The 22,142-nt window shown below is 29.5% G+C and overlaps 1 protein-coding gene across 1 annotated transcript; it reads right to left on the reverse strand.

Moving 5' to 3' along the window:
• Positions 1-5,637: 5,637 nt before the first annotated feature.
• LOC107459399 (protein DETOXIFICATION 48-like) lies at positions 5,638-8,053 on the reverse strand. Its single transcript, XM_016077634.3, has 3 exons — positions 7,701-8,053; positions 7,062-7,614; positions 5,638-6,787 (listed from the first exon to the last, which is right to left on the reverse strand). The coding sequence occupies exons 1-3, from the start codon at positions 7,833-7,835 to the stop codon at positions 5,799-5,801; spliced, it is 1,677 nt and encodes a 558-aa protein (XP_015933120.1). The 5' UTR covers positions 7,836-8,053; the 3' UTR covers positions 5,638-5,798.
• Between the last annotated feature and the right edge of the window lie 14,089 nt (positions 8,054-22,142).

The following is a 22,142-nucleotide window of genomic DNA, read 5'->3' on the forward strand; positions in this document are numbered from 1 at the left end:
TAATATTAATTAAAAAAATTGAAAAGATTTTTTTTAATTTATGTCAAAATTATTTGCATTTTTATATATAAAAAATGATAAAAGCGTAACCCTAGTTTTGCCTTTGACCAAAACCATGTAGGACAAATTTCTCAAATGATAAAAGAATTTAATTAACGAGTTATTTTTTGTAGTTAATATCAGTCAATTTTTTTAAATTTAAATATTAAATTTTATATTCTAAATTTTAAATTCTCTAAAAATAAAAGTAAAAAAAAATTAAATTTACAATAAAAAGAATTAGCCAAATTTGACTACTTAAAAATTGATTCTCCATTTTTTATTTGAAAATATGTAATACATTATCATATGCTAAAAGACTAATATGTTCAAAGGTAAATTTTAGTCAGAGATTAAATTCATTAAAATAAATATTCCATTAAGCGCATTAAATGTACTTCATTATAAAAAGTTGTAAAAATATTTAATGAATTTTGTACATAAGAAGCTTTGAAGAGTTTTTTGTTTTGAATATAATGGTCAGAAAAGTCATTTGAAGTGGTGTTTGGTAATAGTGATATGAAGAAAAAAAGAATTGGAGGGTAGCCTGAGGTGGAGGGCCAATTGAGTTGATAATGCAAAATTGCAGAGAGGGCACTGAACTGAAACAATTTATTTTTGTTGTTTTATGAGAAGTACACATATGCAATAATAGAAGGATTTGTTTGCTCCAACAGTTTTAAACCAGGCCCCCCTTTCCCATAACACACCTTTTCCTTTTATTAGATACTTCTCTTAATAACCAATTATTGTGACTATTCTCTGCCCCTTTTTCTCTGTTTTCATCATGCCTCTGTTTTTGTGTGCATTTGTCTCTGTCTCTCTATTTCCAAGCACTTTCATTTTTTTTTCTTACCGTACAGACATTTTTGGGTTTATTCAATTTCTCTTTTTAAACCTAAATTTTTCTATTTCAAAAAAAACTAAAAATTTCTTATAAAAAAAATCTAAATGCAGTTTTATTTTCGTAAAAAATATATTGTGATCTTACTAGATTAGAAAATGTATTTATTCTTTAAGTATTTATAGAGATAACTATACTGTATGAATACAAAAGGTCACATAACAATGAGTCAATATACATGAATATCTATGTGGTATTTATGAAAAAATTTGAAGATATTGCTATAAAAAATTAGTTTTTCTTTTATTGTAAAATGTTTGAATATTCTGATAGCTGATTGTTTTAATAAAAATATATAAAATAATATGAATAAATTTACAAAAATATGTGACTGGTAAATTTGGTGGATGAATTTTATTTCTATTTATTGAAAATATTTATTATATTTAATTCTTTTATTATAAAAGATAAGTAGTTTACCTTTTTTTTTTTATAAAATATCAAAGTCGTCTATTGCCCGTTGTACCAATCAACTTTGGCTTTGTACGCAATGCCATTGCCATTATTACACTCTTCTCCACTCTGCTACTGCATATGCATGTGCATGTGCATGTGCATGTGCGAGCGCTATGTGAAACAAGGAAAAACTATAATTAGATAATGTATAACGTTTTCCATCCAATGATTATGTGAAGTTAGGATTTAGGAATGAGGAGCAGTTTTCTTTCCTTCTTTTTCCCTTTCCAGTTTCCATGCATGACTTAAATAATAAATATTATATAGTTTCATTGGCTTTTCTGTAACAAGATGGAATGAATGGAGAATAAGAAGAATAAGATGCTCATAAACACACAATTTATTTACAAGCACTAAAATTCGATATTGCCGATGGTTTTACTGATAGTAAAAGCGTCGGTAATTAATTTTATTGAAGATCAAAGCGTCAATAAATGTTTGTCGGACAAATTTTTGTTAGTAAATTTCAAGTTATTTTAGTGTTTTAAAATTTAAATTATTAACTTTTTTATTGATTAAGAATACGAAACTAAAACAAAAATATAATATTTAGACTAAACTAATATCTATAAAAAAAATTGATTTGTTAACAAGAATAATCATAGAAAATCATAACTCATGACATATCTGTAAAAGTTTAATCTCGTGTACAAAATTAACTAAACATGATGTAGTCTTAACAGAGTGGTTTATATGGTCAATTTTCTTTCACAATAGCATGTGTTGCTAAGTATTATTTGGAGACAATATGAACCCTAATTTTTTGTTCTTTGTTGAAACTCAATTTTTGCAAGAAGAAATTGAGCAATGTCAAAGAAAAAAAGTAATTACAAACGAAAGTAGTAGCTTTTCAGGAGCTTCACATGAAAAGATAAAAAAGAAAAAAATTCTGATTGAAAGATGTTAGTGTGATGAGTATGTTGTCTTGTTAAAATTTGTGACGATTGCTAATTTTGGAAGATGGTTTATTCGAAAAGGTATGAAACGTTATTTATGACAATTAGACAAGTGTAAAGTTTTCTGTATCTCTGATTTTTTTATTTTTGTGGAGTCGAGATTGCAATTACTTTGTTTGGGTTGATGAAATTGATGGGGATGGCAAGGGTTAACAAAGTCTTTGATTAGAAGAATCAGTGAGCATAAATATGGTGTTGCTAATCAAGATGTGACGAATGCTCTAATAGACCACAGTAAAAGAAGTATTAACACAGCCATGAAGATTGAGAAGAAGATTAAAAGTGAAATTAAAGTTATGAGAGTATAATTTGTGTCAGTATCTTTAGGATTGTTGTTGCAATTTACACTTTTCTTGTTTATAATGGTGATATACAAGTAATTGAAAAGTTTGAGTGCAAGGTTTATGCATAGCAAATAGTTTGGGTGTAGGATCTAAGCATTTTGTGCTAGTGAAAAATAATGTAATTTATGTTTAAATGGAATGAATTATTTGCTTTTTATTGCATTTGTATTCCACCCGATTCTCAGCAACCGTTATTTTTTTATAACATTCATTAAGCATTCTGAGTTAAGTAATTAGTTAATCATAACAACATCAATGTTATAATATAATATATACTAGAAAATCTACATAATCATTCATAAAATTTTACCAAATAATGAAAACAACCATAAGCATTCATAAAGTTTTTAGAAGCTAATATAATATATACTAGAAAATCTACATAATCATTCATAAAATTTTACCAAATAATGAAAACAACCATAAGCATTCATAAAGTTTTTAGAAGCTACATCAATAGGAGTTTAAATAGTATATATAGCATACCAAAATACATGATTATCTAAAAGAAAAATAGTTAAACATACCTAATCCTAATTAGTAAAGTATTAAGGTAAATTATATAAATATAGAATAAAAAAACATGATAATGACTGTTAATGCTCATTTTAGTTTGATGTTGAGTTGCTGCTCCCACTAGATAACCTATTGGCTGTGCCTTGCACAGTAGTAAATGTTTTGAGTGGTTTGAATTCAGAAGGGTTAAGTACGATTCTGGTCCTTAAGATAGGGGATGAATATTTTTTTGTCCTCGGCCTTTTTTTGCCTACAAAATGGTTCCTAAGATTTAACTTAATTTTAAAATCGTCATTTTCACCAAATTTTTAATTTTTATTCCAAAAATACCTCTAATTAAAAAAAATGGGTTAAACGGGGAAGGGGAAAGGGTATCACGGGGGTGTTGTCATCGTCGCCTCACCGTCGCCCTCGTCTTGCCGCACCACAGCGCCGCGCCCTCGTCTGGCCCGTGTCCTCATGTTCGTCGTCATCGAAGAGGAGGTGGTAGTGGTCGTTTGTGAAATCTGAGTTCTGAGTTCTGGGTTCTTATTTTTCTGGGTTCTTGACGATGATGATGATGATTTTCTGATGTTTCTTCTTAATATTTCTATTATTCATTATTGTTGTTGTTCTTTTGCTTCTAGTTGCTTTTGTTGTTGTTGTTGTTGTTTTTCTGATTCCATTATTCATTGTTGTTATTTCATTGGTGTTTCTTCTATTTCTGCTTCTGCTTCAACTTCTGGGTTTGCTTCAGCTTCTGGTTATGCTTCTGTTGATTTTGGGAAAGAAAGAGAGGGTATTTTTGTCCGAATGACGATTTTGAAACTAAGTTAAACTTTAGAGACCATTTTGTAGACAAAAAAAGGTCGGGGACGAAAAAAATTTTCAGCCCCTACCTTAGAGACCAAAATCGTACTTAATCCATCCAGAAACTGGCCACCTTGGTATAAGTTGTGATCTTGATATTGGCATAAACTATGCGAACATGAAAATTATGCCTGCACTAACTCCTTGCATTGTATGTGGGGAAACAATGAATGATCTGATAGATGCATCGGATGGCTGAGAAGTTCAAAGTTGGAGTCCGAGACAAAAGGGTCTGAGTGCTCGATGGTGGCCTAATGTTGGTGGGTTGTAATGGAAGAGGCTTTTTGGTGGATCTCTTCGTTGTCTTTTTTATGGTGGTTAGTATCCTAACTAGTGGTGGCACTTGTAGTGTAATTGGCACATTTGGAGATGGATCCAATGTGGTAGTGACTTAAAATTAAATTAGACATAATTTTAAGTAAACTTAATAACTCCAATATGTTTGAGCAATTAACAAATTTAGATTTTATATGTGATTTGACCTACAATTAAATTAGACATAATTCTAAATAAACTTAGCATGAAGTTATTGCAAAACCAAATCCTATCGTAAATTTATTAACAACAACTAACCTAATTTTTTCATATTGAACGAAGAACTCTTCTAACTTAAAGGTTATAGACTTATAGTCATTGAATCACTTTGTTTATAAAAATATTACCTCTCAAAAGCCTTCAAATATGGCAGAGCTTGCCTCTGAACACAGTCTGTTGAAAAAGTTACGACCTCCCTCTTCAATGTCATTGTGAAGACGATACTCGAGATCAATGTTGTCGCAGAAATAAAAAAATAGAATACATTAGAAAAGAAAAATGTCGAAAACTGTTCTATTAAAACATGGTTAAATTTCGCACTCAAAAAGAGGAGCACTTCTTATTCTACATTTAATTGCAATTTGAAGGAGTAAGTAATTTTCTTTTAATTAATTAAATAAATACAATTTTCACCAAAAAAAAATCCACCTAAAAAATTTTTTTTTGCCACATTAGAATGGTCATAAACACATCACATAGTTTAACAAACTTTTCTAACATTTGGTCGGAAATGGATCATCTCTTTTTATTTTTCTACTGGAGAGAATAAAGTGTGATCTCTCACCTTTAATTCTATAAGTGGGACTAGAAATTAATATAAGAGAGAGAACAATGAATAGTGAGATTATACATTGGATACTATCTAATTTTTTTCCCACTAGAAAGGATCCGCTCCCCATTTGATCACATTTGACAAAGGACACTCAACAATTATAGACATTTTAGTTGTTATGATCTTCTATAATTATTCTTGTCCGCAAATCAATCTATCATAAATATTTTTGGTGGTTTAGTCTATTATTTATAATTTAATATGACTGAAAACTTTAAACATAAACCCTTAAATTTTATAGGCAAACAAACAACTCATGGTACAAGAGATTAATTTTCCACTTTAAGGTTGGAAATTTTTAAAATCCTTTTTCTCCCCTCTTATAGAAGAACATCACCATAGTTAGGTAGCAAATCATTTTTGTCCTCTCCTTCACTCTCAATTGTATTATTATTATTATTATTATTATTATTATTATTATTATTATTAGGACAATGTGGAAAAGAAAAGAGAAATAATAAAGGAGAAAAGAACAAAGGAAAAATAGGGAATTCTTTTTTCTACGCCACAGTACATTTCATTAAATGAAGACAGAAAAAATGTGGGTCAAATAAAATTAAAAAAAAAAGAAAAAAAAAGCTAGTTTACTAATTTACAGTATGTTTTGTAGTGGTTCTGAGGAGTGGATCTGTTTCAAGTGAACAAATCTTTGGAAAATCATCAGCACCATCATCATCAATTTTAGTTATAACAATCTCCTCAAGACAAGCATCACCATGACCACTACAACAACTCTTGTTGTTGTTGTTGTTGATGGTGTTATTATTATTAATAGACTCTGAATCTGATTTTGTTGTGAGTTCTTTGGCTCTTTGCACTTCAACATTCCAATCTGTTCTATACAGAACAAGCATCATGAGAACCACACATGAGCCTTGCGCAGCAAGTAACCCAAGCCACAAGCCGGGAAATCCCATTTTAGCAACGAATCCGAAAAAAATAGCCACAGGCATACCGACCAAATAAAACGATCCTAAGTTAATGTTTGCGCCAATCGAGGGCCTTGCGCTTCCCCTGAGAACTCCGCAGCCAGTGGTCTGCGGACAGTTCCCAAGTTCGCAAAGCCCCGCGATTGGTAGCACTATGGAAGTGAGCTCTAAAATCTGAGGGTCATTAGTGAAGAATCTTCCCCACTGGTGTCTCATGAGGGAGTTGAAAACCATGGCGGCGAGGCCGAGGGCGGCGGCGCAGAAGAGGGACACCAACATGCAAATGCGAGCCTTGTGGGGCCGGTTTGCGCCTAACTCGTTGCCAACTCTGGTGGAGACGGCGAGGCTGAGAGAAGATGGGAACACATATACGAGTGACGTTGTTTGGATGAGGATTCCCATGGAGGCGATGGTGGCTTTTGGGTTAGCCAAGTGGCCGCACAGCATAATCATGAATTCGTACCACCACCATTCCAGGCAAACAGAGGCGCAGCTTGGGATCGCCATCGCCAGCAGCGAAGACCAGCCTTTTAGGCTCTCCATGCTTGGCCGCACCCATGACTCTCTATGCACGCCGGAGAAGTAGATGAAGGATGAAAGGAACAGAATGAGGTTCAGATTCGTTAAGACCATCGCCGTCGCCACCCCTGTCAAATTTTGGTTAGTATTCAATGTTTGATCTTTCTGCCATTACCCACTAAATTATTTATTCTTATAAAATGTACTATCAAAATACAAAATATATATTAAAACTTTTTATTAGTATTGATATGACTTCAAGGTTATATTTTATCAGTAAAATTTATTATTTCTGGTCAATAGTTAGTCAACAATATTTAAAAATATGGATAAAAAATTTGAATTAATAATTAAAAATGTTAATCAAAAACAATAAATTGTGATGTTTTGTAAGGAGCGCACCTGCAATACCCATGTTGAGGTGAACGACAAGGAGGAAGTTGAGAGGAAGATGGAGGAGAACACTGATGGCGGAGCAATAAGTAACGGGCATTGTAATGCTCTGAGTCCTGAGGTAGATTCTCAATGGATGAAGAAGTGAGAGCAAGAAGAGATCCGGTATGCAAAAAAGAATGAATCTTTGCGCCATTGAAGAAATCTCATGATCTTGACCAAACCACAAGAGGATCCTGTTCATGTTTATCCACATGAATGAAATTGGAAGCGAAGTTGAGAGGAGGAGGAGCACCGTGCGCTGAAGCGTTAAGCCGAGAATCTTCCATTGTTTAGCGCCGTAGGCTTGGCCGCAAATGGGTTCCATGCCCATGGCTAAGCCGGAGATGACAGAGTAGCCGGTGATGTTGGCGAAGCCTATGGACAGAGAACCTCCTGCAAGCTCCATTTCTCCAAGGTATCCAAGGAAAACCATGGAGATCATAGCTCTTGAATATAAGAGTAATCCTGTCATTGCTGTTGGTCCACATATTTTTCCTATCTCTTTGATTTCTTCTAAAGCCTGATGCACACAAAAATATATAAATGCTTATTACAGTTCATTACATTATTACTGTTTTTCTTAACTTTGTGTTCAATTTAATTTACCTCGTTAGGAGTTGGCCATCTATGAAGATCATTGCTTGGAAGATGATCGACAACTTTGGAATGGGGAGTGATGAGGATGGTTGTTTTTGTGGGACAAAGAAATGTGGATGCTGAAGATGGCTTGGGATTACACATGATTATAAGGAGAATCAAAAAGGTGATTTATGTTATATATGTATGTATTAACTATTAATAAGTCTATATAATGTTTGTGTTGGGGAGAAACAATAATAACAAAGGAATTGTGTTGTATAATTTTGGGGGGAAGAGGGTGAAGAGTTAGTGGGTATTTATGCATGAAAAGTTTGGGCCCCTACTGTTGAATTTGGAATGTGTCACTCATAAAATGTGTTGAACGACATTGCTATACAATTTTAGAGTATAAAATAATAAGGAAAGGCTAAAGTTTTCAAAAAAATAAATGTAAAAGAAAGATCAAACTTAAACGAAACAAATGCCTGTATGGAGTGCTGGGTTAACCGACCTTGTTAATTTTTTCTCTTGTCAAATTATAGTTTTTGTTTTTTCAAAATCCCAAATATTCTCTTATCAGATAATATAGGGTGAGTTTAGTAAAACTATTGTTTTTTTAAAATAATTTATCAAAATTGGTTTTTGAAGGATAACGTTCTAAAATTAGTAATATTTATATTTGGTAAATTAAAATAAAAATAATTTTTAATAAATATAAATAATATTAATTATATTTGATAAAATAATTTTTAAATTTAAAGTAACAATGAAAAATATAAATAGAGAGAAAATTTTGATCATCAATAGAATTTGATATACATTAATATAATTTAATTAAGGATAAACCTAAATATTTATATTCATATTTTAAACTATGACAATGTAAATACATAATCATTTTGATTTATTAAAAATTTTACCAGACAAACTATAATAGTCTTACATAAATCGAACAGGATTATATTATACAATGACAACGATAAAAAAAGTTTTAAGAGTTAACTTTTTTTCAATAATATTTAGTAAATTTTATCATTCTTTTTTATTTCTTTTTTCTTTTTTGTTTTGGTTTTAAAAAAAATTGGGTTTCAACTTTTTGTTGAATAATTACTGACCAAAAAAGATTAACTCCCTCATTAGACAAACAAATAATAAATCTTTTTCGAATCAATAAAACTTCTTGTGCTTATTATTAAACTAAATGTTTATTAGTCTTTGTGCTAATGTTAAATTTTATTTTAAAGATTGAAATATAAACATAGGATGAAAAATTCATTTAAAAGAAAAAAAACAAAAAAATTATGCTCGATATATAAATAAATCAAATTTTTTGTTTACGTCGTAACACAGTTATGAACGTACAGACAAATTCTCTTTGAATTTGTTAAAAATCTTTGGAATTCATTTATTTCTTGTAGAGGTGGCTTGTTTTGGTTTTGACGCATTTTATGTAACAGAATTATATGATTTTGGGATATGGGTGTCCGATTTTTATGGACTAACCGAAAGAGTTCAATCCATAAATCTCACATGGAATGTAAAAGGTTTTGTTTCTTTTGTTTTCGGGAGAATAGTCTCTCGTCATATTGCAGCAGGGACATTGAGTATATTGGCCGGTCTTTTTCATCTTAATGTACGTCCACCCCAACGTCTATACAAAGGATTGCGTATGAAAAACATTGAAACCGTCCTTTCTAGTAGTATTGTTGCTGTATTTTTTGTAATTTTTGTTGTTGTTGGAACTATGTGGTATGGTTCAGCAACAACTCCGATTAAATTATTTGGCCTCACTCATTATCAATGGAATCAGGAATACTTCCAATAAGAAATATATTGTTTCTCCCAAAAATTTAAATGGATAAAAAAATATATCAATAGTTATATTTTTAACATGTCTTTTAAGTAGGAGTTTCTTTTAATTTTGTTTAATTTGTTTTATAGGTTTTTTTCTTTTTATTTATTTTATACTATTTTTTTCTCTTTTAAGAGATAACAATGATCAAATTCTAAATATTTTGATCATAAAAATTCTAATATCATTTTATAAAACTATTTCTTCCACAAATTTAAATAAATACAAAAAGACACATAAATAATTATATCTCTAATAATCTATTTTAAAAATTTTAATAAGACAAAAATTACAATTATTTTTATATAAAATTAATAATTAAAAATTATTTAATAATAATTTAACCAAATATCAAATTATTTAACTATTTTTATCTATCAAAACACAACCTTGACGGGCTTTTACGAAAGAATATGTATTAATTTAATTATGTTTAATAGAAGGGAAAAACAATTTGGGTATGTATAGCATCCGAAGAGTATTATGATTTATGAGTTAATGAAGCTTTTTCTGAACCTTTGGGTGTGGATGGGAAGCATGAGGCAAGGTCCAATCTTATCTTTAGGCGGTGTAATTAAAAAAGGAGAAATATACCCAAAAAAAAAAAAGGAGAAAGACATAGTGCATTTATTCTCTTTAATGGTTTGATTCAGCCGTCAAATTAAAACGATGACAAGTCTTCATTAATGATAATGATGCCACTAAATAGTGGGCTTTAACTAGCTTGCTTATTAATGGGAAGTGGATAATATTTTTAATTATAAAAATATTTAATAACTAAAAATATTAGTTAAAAATTCTTAAAATTTATTATTTTTGATTTTATTTAATATATTATATAATAAATAAATATTAAATAAAATAAATTTAAACTATTTATGAAATTAATTATTTTTTGTCTTTCTAATGTTATTATTTTAATAATAAAATTTTACATCCAAATCATAACCCTAATAACTAAATCTAACCAAGTATTTTAAATTTATGAGCGTCTCTCGTTACTTCTTCTTTATCTTTCTCTTTTATTATTGTTATCACTAACACTACCACCACCTCATTCTCCTTTTTTTTTTATTTGAATTTTTTCATCTCCTTCCTTTTCCTTCTCCTCCTTCATTATCATCATCACCATCATCATCATTATCGTTATCGTTATCATCTTCTTCTTATACATATCGTCGTTATTGTTATCGTTATCGGTGTTATTGTTATTGTTAAATTTTTGCCATGTTGATAATGTTGTATGATCCAAAATTGATTTTTGATGCGCTTTTGTTCATGGTTCAGTCTTGTTTGTGTGATTATTTTCGAACTAAGTTAATTGTGTCGCAATTGTTATGTAATTTCGGTTCATTTCTGAGTTGATTGTTTCGCAATCATTATATAATTTCGGTTCATTTCTAAGTAAATTAAGATACATTTAGACTCATTGTCTTGCACAATTTGAAACTCTTTCTCCTCATCTTTTACTGTGCTTCTTCTTCTTCTTTTTCATCTTTTTCTTCTTCATCTTCTCCTTCTTATTTCATTCTCTCAAAATATTTTTTGATTTACTCTCTTGAGAGGAATAAAACCAAGAAAAAGAGAAGAAAATATCAAACAAAAAAGAAGAAGAAACATGTTAATGATGTTGTCTGATCCAAAATTGATTTTTTGGATGTGTTTTTGTTCATGATTCAGTCTTGTTTGTGTGCTTGTTTTTGAACTGAGTTTATGTGTCGCAATCGTTATGGTAAATTTTCTGTTCATTTCCGAGTTAATTGTGTCGCAATTGTTATGTAATTTTAGTTAATTTCGGAGTTAATTGTATCACAATCATCATATAATTTTGGTTTATTTCTGAGTGAATTAAGGTGCATTTGGACTCGTTGTCCTGCACAATTCAAAACTCTTTCTCCTCTTTCTCATCATCTTCTACTACTTCTTCTTTTTCATCTGTTTCTTCTTCATCTTCTCCTTCTTATTTCATTTTTTCAAAATTCTTCTTGATTTACTCAAATTTAACACAATTTATGAGTTTATGTGTTAAATTTGAGTTTACCTCTTGGACAAAGTCTTAGAAAATCAGTAAAATTAAATAGAAAAAAACATAACAAGAAATAATAAATATAATGAATATTTTTCAAGTATTCTATAAAGACAGAAAAAAAAGCATTTCATCAACCTTCACAACCCTAGAAAATGAAATCTCTCAAACAGTTCTGATATGAATGATGAATTTAATATAAGATATCATGAATATACTCCTTTTTTCTGAAAGGCCTTTTTTTTAAAATATTTTCCTCTGTTATAGTTAAATTTTTTTCAGTTGAACTTGAACTTCACATGCAAAAATCTCTAAGTTCATGTTAAAAATAATTGTTATTAACATCCATTGCTTCTCACACTTCCAAATTTTATACTGTTGTTCTTTGCTTCTCTTTCTTTTCGAGTTAATTGTGTCGCAATCAATTATGTAATTTTGGTTCATTTCTGAGTTAATTGTCTCGCAATCATTATATAATTTTGGTTCAGAAGTGTAAGGTATATTTAGACTTATTGTCCTGCACAATTTAAAATTCTTTCTCCTCACCTTCTACTGCAATAACAATAATAATAATAGCAACAAAAGAATAACGATGAGGAGAAAATATGCGAAAAAAGAGAAAGAGAAGGAACAGAAAAAAGAGAAGATGACTTAGTTAAAAAAAGATATATACATGTGTAATTTCGCTCTTTTTAATAAAGGTAGTTTTTATTAGTATTAAATATATTTAATTGGACTTAAAAGACAATATTATTTAAATGTGTAGTATATATGTTATTTTAATTGTTACTATCTTTTGTAAGTTTCTGTTTAATGCAACTTTAATTCTTAAATTGACAAGTGGATATATAGAAGACAATCTTGGGAGCTTGTGTTTTTTATTTTTTATTTTTGAGATATTATAAAAAATAAAAAAATAGAATTTTATTGTTTTCGTTATGATGAAGGATTGAGTTTAATAATTACTTTTTCTTCTTCTTTTTTGTGGTGACGTGGATTGTCAATGATACCAACTGTTTGAGAAAAGAAATAAACTATAATGAATTATAGGCTTGTTGCTATTTTAATTTTGAGCGTTAATAATTGTCGTTAGCAACACTCGTCATAATTTAATTTTTAAAAAATATGATGGTTTAATATAACAAGTTTTGTTTTATTTTAAATAAAAACTATTTTGATTATTCTTATCCTCGTTGCTTGATGTGACATGGAATACTACTGGGTTTTGAAATGGAATGAGCATATTAATTTGGCACTTATACAAATAAAGATGTTAAAAATATTTTTTTATAAAAAATTTTATAATAAAAATATATTTTATTTATTTGAATATAATTAAAAAAATAATATTTTTATAACATATAAAATCAAATTTTATAATTTATTATCTAATAATAAAAAAGATATATTTTTATACAAAGATAATCATAAAATTTTTATTATAATATCTACCTATTAATTTTATGTAACAATATTGTCAGTGAATAGGATTGTAACAAACTTTCAAATCATTAATGTAATGAATAATCAACGTACAGTGTATATTTAATCGCTATACTAAATATTTACTATAAACAAAATGTATATAGTTTAAGTTAGAATTTTTTTTAAACAAAAAAAATCATACCCTATCTAGAAAGCTAACTGTTTTTCGATGGATTTTTATAATAAAGGGGCTATTTTAATAAAAACGCTAAAAATATCTTTTTTTAAAATATTTATACATGTTATATTATTATTAGACATTTTTATTAAATTGATTAATAATTTATTTTTTTATTATAAACCAGAATAAAATTAATTTATTATAGTAATAATAATAATAAACCAAATTATCTACATTATAATTATTAGACCCAATTTGATCCGATCGAATTATACCATCTAAACCGAATATCTTTAATTTTTTTGATAAAAAAATAATTATGTTCCTGATTTTTTATTTTTTGGATATTTAAATCCTTAAAAATTTAAAAATACAATTAAATCTCTAAAAAAATTGAGTTTATTGTTATTATTATAAAAAATATCAGTTTTATTTTAATTTATTAAGAAATTAAAAAATAATTAATTCATTAATACGTCCAATAATAATACAATACATAAATATCTTTATAGAAAAACATTTTACACATCTTTACGGAAGTATCCTCCAATAATAATCCATATTTAGATTTGTTAGGTAAAAGCTGAGCCGCGCTCATTTGATTTATTTACTATAGATGTATGCATGAATTCCAATCTTTATGTAAAAACCCTAACACACACACATATACATATATATGATACTAGTGACAAACTTTTAGTAAAGAGAAAATATAAGTGATTAATTTTTAGTTAATTAATATTAGTCAATTTTATTTTAGGATTTATAATTTACAATTTAGAATTAAAAATTTAAAATTTAAAATCTAAAATTTAAAATTAATAAAATAATTTAAAAAAAAATTGATATGGTGGTTTTAGTATAGAGAGAAATCCTATCTAGAGTGATGCCGAACATTTCTAAACTCGAAGCATTGAGAGAATATTATTTTATTTCCTTTCCTTTTGGGAAGGCATGAATTGTTTGCACTGCTTGTGGTATGATCACGCCATGCATGCATAATGTTTCAAACTTCCCAACCCGTTCTATTCGGAACACACCACAACCCCTAATGTCTTTTCTATCCCCCTACTTTTCTCTCTTTATTTGGGTCTCATCTGAGCACTCTTTTGTCTCTATTGACAAGCTAAGTATGAAAACATTCCTTATTGCCTACCCATATACTTCATCTCCTCTATTATCATTCCATTTCTATACATGGAAACTTTATTTTCTTTCTCCCTTTAAGCTAATTAATTACATGCGCCCTACACTATATTATTATCAATTTAATTTTGATTCATATCTTAATCTATCAATTACATTACACCGTATCAGCAAAAAAAATTGTTTTTTATATTAATTATATAATGTTTGTTACACATATAATTTGACGACCGTGTAAAATAATTACACTATCAGTGCAATAAAAATTGTCATAAGAGAAAGCCTAGGAGCCATCATTTTTATTAAAATTTGATCCGCACTTAACCAACAAAAGAAAAAAATGAGTAATTCCACACTATTTAATAAAATCTCACACTATTAAAAATACTAATAATAATTAATTAATGGCTACAAATCATAAAATTTGTTGTCCCTAACACTCCTCATTGTCATAAAACAACTTCTCTAAAAAATTTAAGTTAATAAAAAAAAGTCAAAGAGTAGTTATATCTTTAACACATCTTCTCAAATAAGAGTCTCTTTTAAATTTTGTTTAAAATTTTTATATAAATTTTCTTTCTTTTTTAATTTATCATCATATGCTAAATACTTTAATTTTGGATCTAACAAGAATCAAACTCTATATTTTTGTTCATAGAAATTCTGATTTCATGCTATAAAATTACTTCTTCAAAAAATTTAAATTAATAGAAGGAGTCGCATAAATAATTATATATTTTATAGAATTATTATTATTATTATTATTATCTTGCTCCGATGCTCTTCTATTATTGCTCGTTCCGTGTTCCTGTATCACGGGCATGCAGCCAAAAAAGGTTGGAACAAACAATTAATTTCATAAATGGGGTCACCACATTGTATATTTGTTAGATGAAGCGGATGAATGCATGGGACACCAAAGAATGTGTTATCAAACCAGAAATTCCATATTACAATTTGTATATTATATAAATATTGGGACTACTAGACTTATCGTCCTATATAATATAGGCATGGAAATTTAGGTCGTAGCATGTGCATGTAACCAAGCTATATATATGTATAAATAAAAGATTTGCAATTTGGGTTAAATGTAGGTGATGATAGTGACAATAAGCTAAATATGTACCGCAATAATTTTGAGAAACTTGTTCATATGTTAAACAAGAATGCAACCAGTTTAGTAGGAGAATTATATCCGGCAAAAATTTAACCTCATAAAAAAATATATAAATAGATATATTTTTAATATATTTTTACATAAGAGTCTCTTTTAAATTTATATAGATTTTGTATTATTTTTTTATTTTATACTGTTTTTTTTTTAAAAAAACAAAGATCGATCTCTAAATTTTTAGTTATGATTTTAATACTATATCATAAAACTATTTTTTTCAAAATTTTAAATCATAGAAATAGACATACCAATAATTTTTATCTTTAATAGTATCAAATTAGAATTCGATTTAGTGATTAACTAAGATTTATTTTCTAGTTGTTCATAGTATTTTTTAATTCGTCAAGTCAAAGATTAATTCATTTTGAATTTAAATTCTATTTAAAAGTCTGCTACTACTGATTAATAGATTATTATATATGTACAAAATAAGATAATAAAGTTCGGTTGCATTGTATTTTAGTCTGAAATGCATATGTGTAGTAGTTTGAGAAGCTATTTAGGCATTACTTCTACCAATTTGTTGTTTGTAAATGTGAAAGGTTATCTGAAATGATATGTTGTTATCTATAATATAAAATGGCGGTGGAAGTAGTTGGTTAGGTTAGGGATGAAATGGGACCACAGATGGGAAAGGAGTTACATATGGGATTGATGGAGGGTTGATATACGGAGGAGACAGATGGAAAATGGGAGACATCTTTATATAGGAGAGAGAAATAATAATAATAATAATAATAATATAGCAATTTTAATTGTTGTTCATGTCTTTTCAACAGTAATATACGTCTCTCATTTAATTAAGTGAGATACAATATTTATTTAGATAGACACAAAAAAATATAGATGGACACAATAATATTAAACTTGTGTATTTCTAAATAATTAAGACACTAAGACATAACTTGTAAGACACTAAATTTTTACTCTTTTACTCTTATTTAATTTTTAAAATTCTAAATGTGCATCCTTCCAAACCTGTCACATTCCTCCTCTCTTATGCATTTTCCATCTTCCCTTTCTGCAACTCCTCTTTTTTAGTAATTCACCATTTTTCATTCTTCCTCTTCTATTAGGGATAGTAATTTTTTCTGGCGAGGCAAGTATCTGCAAAAATTTATCTGCGGGGGACAAATTTAAAGGTCATTTTTTCTCTACAAAAATAGAAGACAGATATCCGTTTAATAAACGAGACGGGAACGAGAAAAGAGAGAGAAGTACCCACTCCTCGATACCTGTATAATACCTGTATAGATAAAATTACATAAATATTCTTTTTAGATGATTTACTCTTAAAAAAATTCAATGTATTTACTGTAAGAAAAGTAGAGAACTTTAAAACCGTAAAAAGTTCATTTAACTAATTTATTAATTGTTATTACATAAACTGAATATGCCATAACCACGCAAATATTTCTCCTCCAAATAGAGTGCTCATTTTCGTTGTTTTTTGGTCTCCGTACGTTGAAATGGCCACTTCAATATGGGCCTCCAAATCAAGCTTCTCTTCTACCAATTTGTAGTTAGCCCATGATGTAATGTTTGTAACTCAAACATTTGGCCAAAATAGAAATATTGAGAAAGGAAATACCTTTTAGTACCGCATTGCCAAAAACTAAAATTTAACTATGAGCGGTCAAATTCTAGGGTGGTAGTAACTTGATGTGATGAGAAAACTATTTCAGTATTATATTTTGTTTAAGATAAAAATAAAAGTTGATATATTTAAAGTTACTAAAATACTCTCCTAATATTTGTTTTCATCCACCCTCTTTCTCTTTTTTTCCTTTTGCTTTGCTTAAACCGCGCATATGAAAATGAATCGCCAAAAAGCCTAGAACTACGTTGAGAAGTAAAAAGTTGAGAACCAAGTTTATCACCACCACATTCAAATATAGATCCACGTCAATGAGTCTTAACTCACATGGCATACCTCTCCTTCCCCATCTGAAAGGTCTTGGATTCAATTTCTATCGACTGCAGCTGAGGAGAAAAAAATTAGTAAGTATGTGAGGAGTGTGTGAATATATGTTATACCTAGGATTGGGAGTTATCCAATCCACCTGGAATATCTAGGATTAGAGGTTGTCCAATCCACCTGACAAAAAAAAAGTGTAGTTCCACAAGCACATAACAAAACCCCATTGTGGCATTCACCATTCCTCCCAACTACGTCGAAAGGTACTTTGGTGCCCAACACTCACCATCCAACCTGCATCGTCCTCTTTCGTCTCTAGGGATGGCAATTTTCTCTGGTGGGACGGATGAAATTACATAAATATCCTTATATAATATATATGTGTGTGTGTGTGCGCACGTGCGCGTACGTGTGCGTGTGCGTGTGATGGAAACAAAAACCTAATTCACGCCTCTCCCTCACTCTCTCATCAGATCACTCTCAGTCTCAGTCTCTCACTCTCTCAGGTCTCACCCTCTCCGTCTTTCTTCCTCTTCCTTCTTCCCTTGCAGCCACTCACCTTCTTCCTCTCATTGAGCCGCTGGTGTTGCTCTGTGTTTGCTTCTCACAGTGTTGGCGCCGCCTACACCCGTGTTGCCGCTGCACCCACATTGTCGCATCTACTCTGCAAAAACGAAGCTGCTCCAGCCATGCCTCTACCATCACCAGCTTCTTCAGATATGTCATCACCAGCCATGCCTCTGTGTCCAGAGGAGAGGAGAGCCGTCTTCACGCCGAGCGTCTGAGGAGAAGAGAACCGTCACTACTTTATCGTCGTTCAGAGGACAGGAGAGCCATCTTCACGCCGCGCGCCTGAGGGGAACTGTCGTAGTTTTCGTCACCGTCCAGAGGAGAGTTGTCTTCGTCGACGCCGTTCACGAGAGATTCGCCTTCGTCGCCGTCAGAGGAGAGCTGCTGCCGCTCACCTTCATCCTCTCACTGCGTCGCTCACTGCTTTCTGGTTTCTGCTCAAAGCTTCTCCGCCTCCGCCTCTGGTCTGCCTCTGCTCTGCCATTTTAATGTATATTTTGATTTTTAATTGATGAAATTGCTATGGTTTGAATTCTATTAATGTGAAATTGGATTTAGGATTACAGTTTGAATTCTGTTAATTGATAAATTTGGATTTAGAAATAAATTTTATTGCTGTGAAATTGGATTTAGGGTTTGGAGAATTTTGTTGCTGTGAAATTGGATTTAGGGTTTGGAGTTTGTTTTCTTACTGGAAAAATAGAAAAATGGATTATAATACTGAGTTTAGGGTTTAGACTATATTAAATGTTAATTATCTTTTATTTTTTAATTTTTTTGTTTTTTAAATGTTTTTGAGTTTTTTTTTTAAATCTGTAGATATCCGCAGTGACTCTGATCCCCAGCGGATACGGGGTTCCCGTTATCCGTCACGGGAACAGGGATGGATTTATGAGGAACATGTCCCCGCCCCCCATGGGGACCTGTTGCCATCCCTATCCTCTATCTTCCCTTCTTACTCTTCGCTGCCCATCACCGTCACTTTTCCTCTTCCTCTTCGCAGCACCAACCACTGCCTTTCTCTCATTCTTTCTCTTCACCTATTTCGCCTTCTTTCTCTGCATCACCCTCTTTCTCAGAAAGTCAGATATGAGTTCATATTCTCCGTCGATCGCTACTGCTCTTCTGTCAAGAGCCACCGCGTTAGCTCATTCTTCTTCTTTCTCGATGGGCTCAGGATTCGGGCCGTCATCTAGATTTGTCGTTGGCTTTGGGTTTTGACGGCGTCTCCCTCCATTTTTTCTCTGGCGATGCCGTTCATCTTCTGCAAGGAGAACGTCTCTTCTAATCTGCTCATCCTTTCTCCTCTATTCTCCTATCATTAAATTATTTTTTGTTAAAAATTTGAATTTGTTTGGGATGCATCAAATTGAATTTTTTTATTGATTTTATATGTATTAAATTTAATTTAGATTAGAATATTGTTGTTTTGTATTTGGTTGAAGATGGTCGTGCCATTGACGGTTGATGATAATTCTGAGTGAGGGAGAATGGTAAAAATAATGGTGGTGGGAGAACGGTGAGGATAAAATTGATATTTTGGTGAAAGTTTGAGTTATATATTCTACTCTGTCTAACTTATCAAACAAGATAAAAAATTGTCTTCTTGTATTTATGTATTTTTATATATTTGTATTTATATTTTTATTATTTTGAGACATCAACCAAATATGGCATATGGGCACATGTTAGCTAAATTTGCTTTTTTTGAATAGATTCTATTTTGACATTGCTAAGGTTGCATTTGGTTTTAAGAATAAAATAACACAAGACACTAAGAATAAGACACAAATGATAGAGACACAAAAATTAGTATTATTGTATTTTATTTTGTAATTAACTAGAACAAATTATGAAAGTCTAATGTATTTTCATTTGTTTTCATTCAAAAGATTTAGAAAGAAAAATATAATTATAAAAAATTAATAAAAATAATAAAAAAAATTGTATCTCTTATTAATATTTTTATATTTTTTCTGTCAGAATAAACATAAAATATACTAATACAATATTTTTAGACATAATATTTTTAATTATATCTTATCTATCAAATATAATTTTATATTTCTATCTTAATGTTTCGTATCTATAAACAAACTTAGCCTAATAAAATGGTAGGACAAACTTTTAAATATAAGTGGCATGCTAACATTGTGATTGTCATGTGTCATAAATTATTTTGTGATGGTCCATATGTATCAATACCTTATTAATGATGATATCGAAACGAAAATATATGAGAGACTAACTTAATTTACGGTTAAAATCTCAAAACTAAAATGATTATTTTTAACACTTCAAAAACAAAAGTGATTCTTGGATAAAAACTCAAATACCAAATTGAGTCAATATATATAATACGAGAATAGTAATATTAAGAAGATAAAAAAATAGTCAAATTTTATTTTATTTAATATTAATTAATTATTATAATAATATCATACTTGTACCACCTTCTAATACCTTTAAGTTTTACACACTTCTCTATTTTTAGAAAAGAAAATACTAGGTAAATAATAATTATCTTGAACAATATGAACAACATGAAATAGTGCATAGTTATTGCTTTTGATTGTTTTTTATCATATTCACTTTTATAACTAAAACTGAGAGGTGTATACAAAGTCACAAAGATGTACCATAAACAATTATGTACGTAACACAACTCATATAATATAGCCATTGTGAGTCACTTATTGGAATATGAATTGGCCTCACAGTCCCATCAATTTAGAGTAAAAATACGAAGCATCTTGCATGTTTTGATATAAATAACTGATTCTTGGTTGAAATTAAGTACATATTTATTTTGGTGAATTTTATTCAATCTTTTGTAAAGTAATAGGTAATTTATTTTTTGTAATATATCCATTTTTGATTGATTGATATTTTAATCTAATTATTAATTATATTAGTAACTTAAGTTGCTTAAATTTAACTAGAATTATTAATAATTTAACTATAATAGAATTAGTTCTAAGAGAAAAGGATAAATTTGTTATTGATCTTTTAATTCGCAGACATTTAAGTTTTTGAGAATTTGAAAATATATTTTAGTCACTGACATTTTTCAAAATCTAGACATTGATTTCTCATGTTCACTTGGATCTGTCAGACTCAACGAAAAATCAAACGTGACTCCCGTTGTACTGACATGATTGATACGGATGCACAAGTGAGAGAATTTTTAAAATTGGATAAATTAGACTTAGGAATCGATATGTCCAAATTTTGAAAAGGTCAGGAATTTAAATATATTTTTAAATTCTCAAAAACTTAAATATTCGCAGATCGAAAAATCGGGATCGATTTATCTTTTACTCTAGTTCTAGTTAACTTATTGTAATTGGTCATTGTATAATTTTTAATAGTATCAATAAACAAACTCCTCTCCCCTAAATCTTCTTGTTGAACAAAAGAAAAAAAAAAGAAGCCATAATAGATATTCAATTAATTGTAACCGTGAAAAAGATTGAATCCAGAACAGGGTTCAAACATAAACCTCAATAAAAAGAAAGTGATGAAAAAAATAAATAACTGACTCTTTCATAGTTTATATTATAATATTTTTTGTGTAGACTTTTTTCTTTCAAAAATGAAATAGACTGATTGCAACAAGAAATCGATAAAAAAAATTAATGCAAAAAGAATTAAAAACGGATGAAAGGCCAAAGATTTTGATATTAAGAGAGTAACGAACATGGAAATGGTAGAAGGTTTAGTGGGTAAAAGACATATGCATGTTGGGGTGAGTGATGGTCTATGCCAATGAGAATGAGAAATCTAATCTAAGCAGAACGATGACCGTTATCTTGAGAGGGAGAGAGTGAAGAATACATTATGAGTTTTCTTCTCTTTTTTTGTTGAACGAGCTGAGGAAGAAGATTTGGAAGAGGGAGTTGTCTGCTAATATTCTTAAAAATTATATTATATGATGATTCATTTTAAATAATGAGTTAGTTATAAATTAAATTTATTATAGTTAAAATATTAACTCTAATTAAATTTAAATAACTCTAGTTATAATATAATTAGTAATTAGATTAAAATATCAATCAATCCAAAATTAATAAATTATAGAGGATAAGTTACGTATTATTTTAAAGAGAATTTGGTAAAATTTATTTTTTATTTTTATATGAAAACAATAGTCCAGAATTTTAAAATCCGAAAA

The sequence above is a fragment of the Arachis duranensis genome, chromosome 7 (genome assembly GCF_000817695.3).
Source record: "Arachis duranensis cultivar V14167 chromosome 7, aradu.V14167.gnm2.J7QH, whole genome shotgun sequence".
NCBI classification, from domain to species: domain Eukaryota; kingdom Viridiplantae; phylum Streptophyta; class Magnoliopsida; order Fabales; family Fabaceae; genus Arachis; species Arachis duranensis.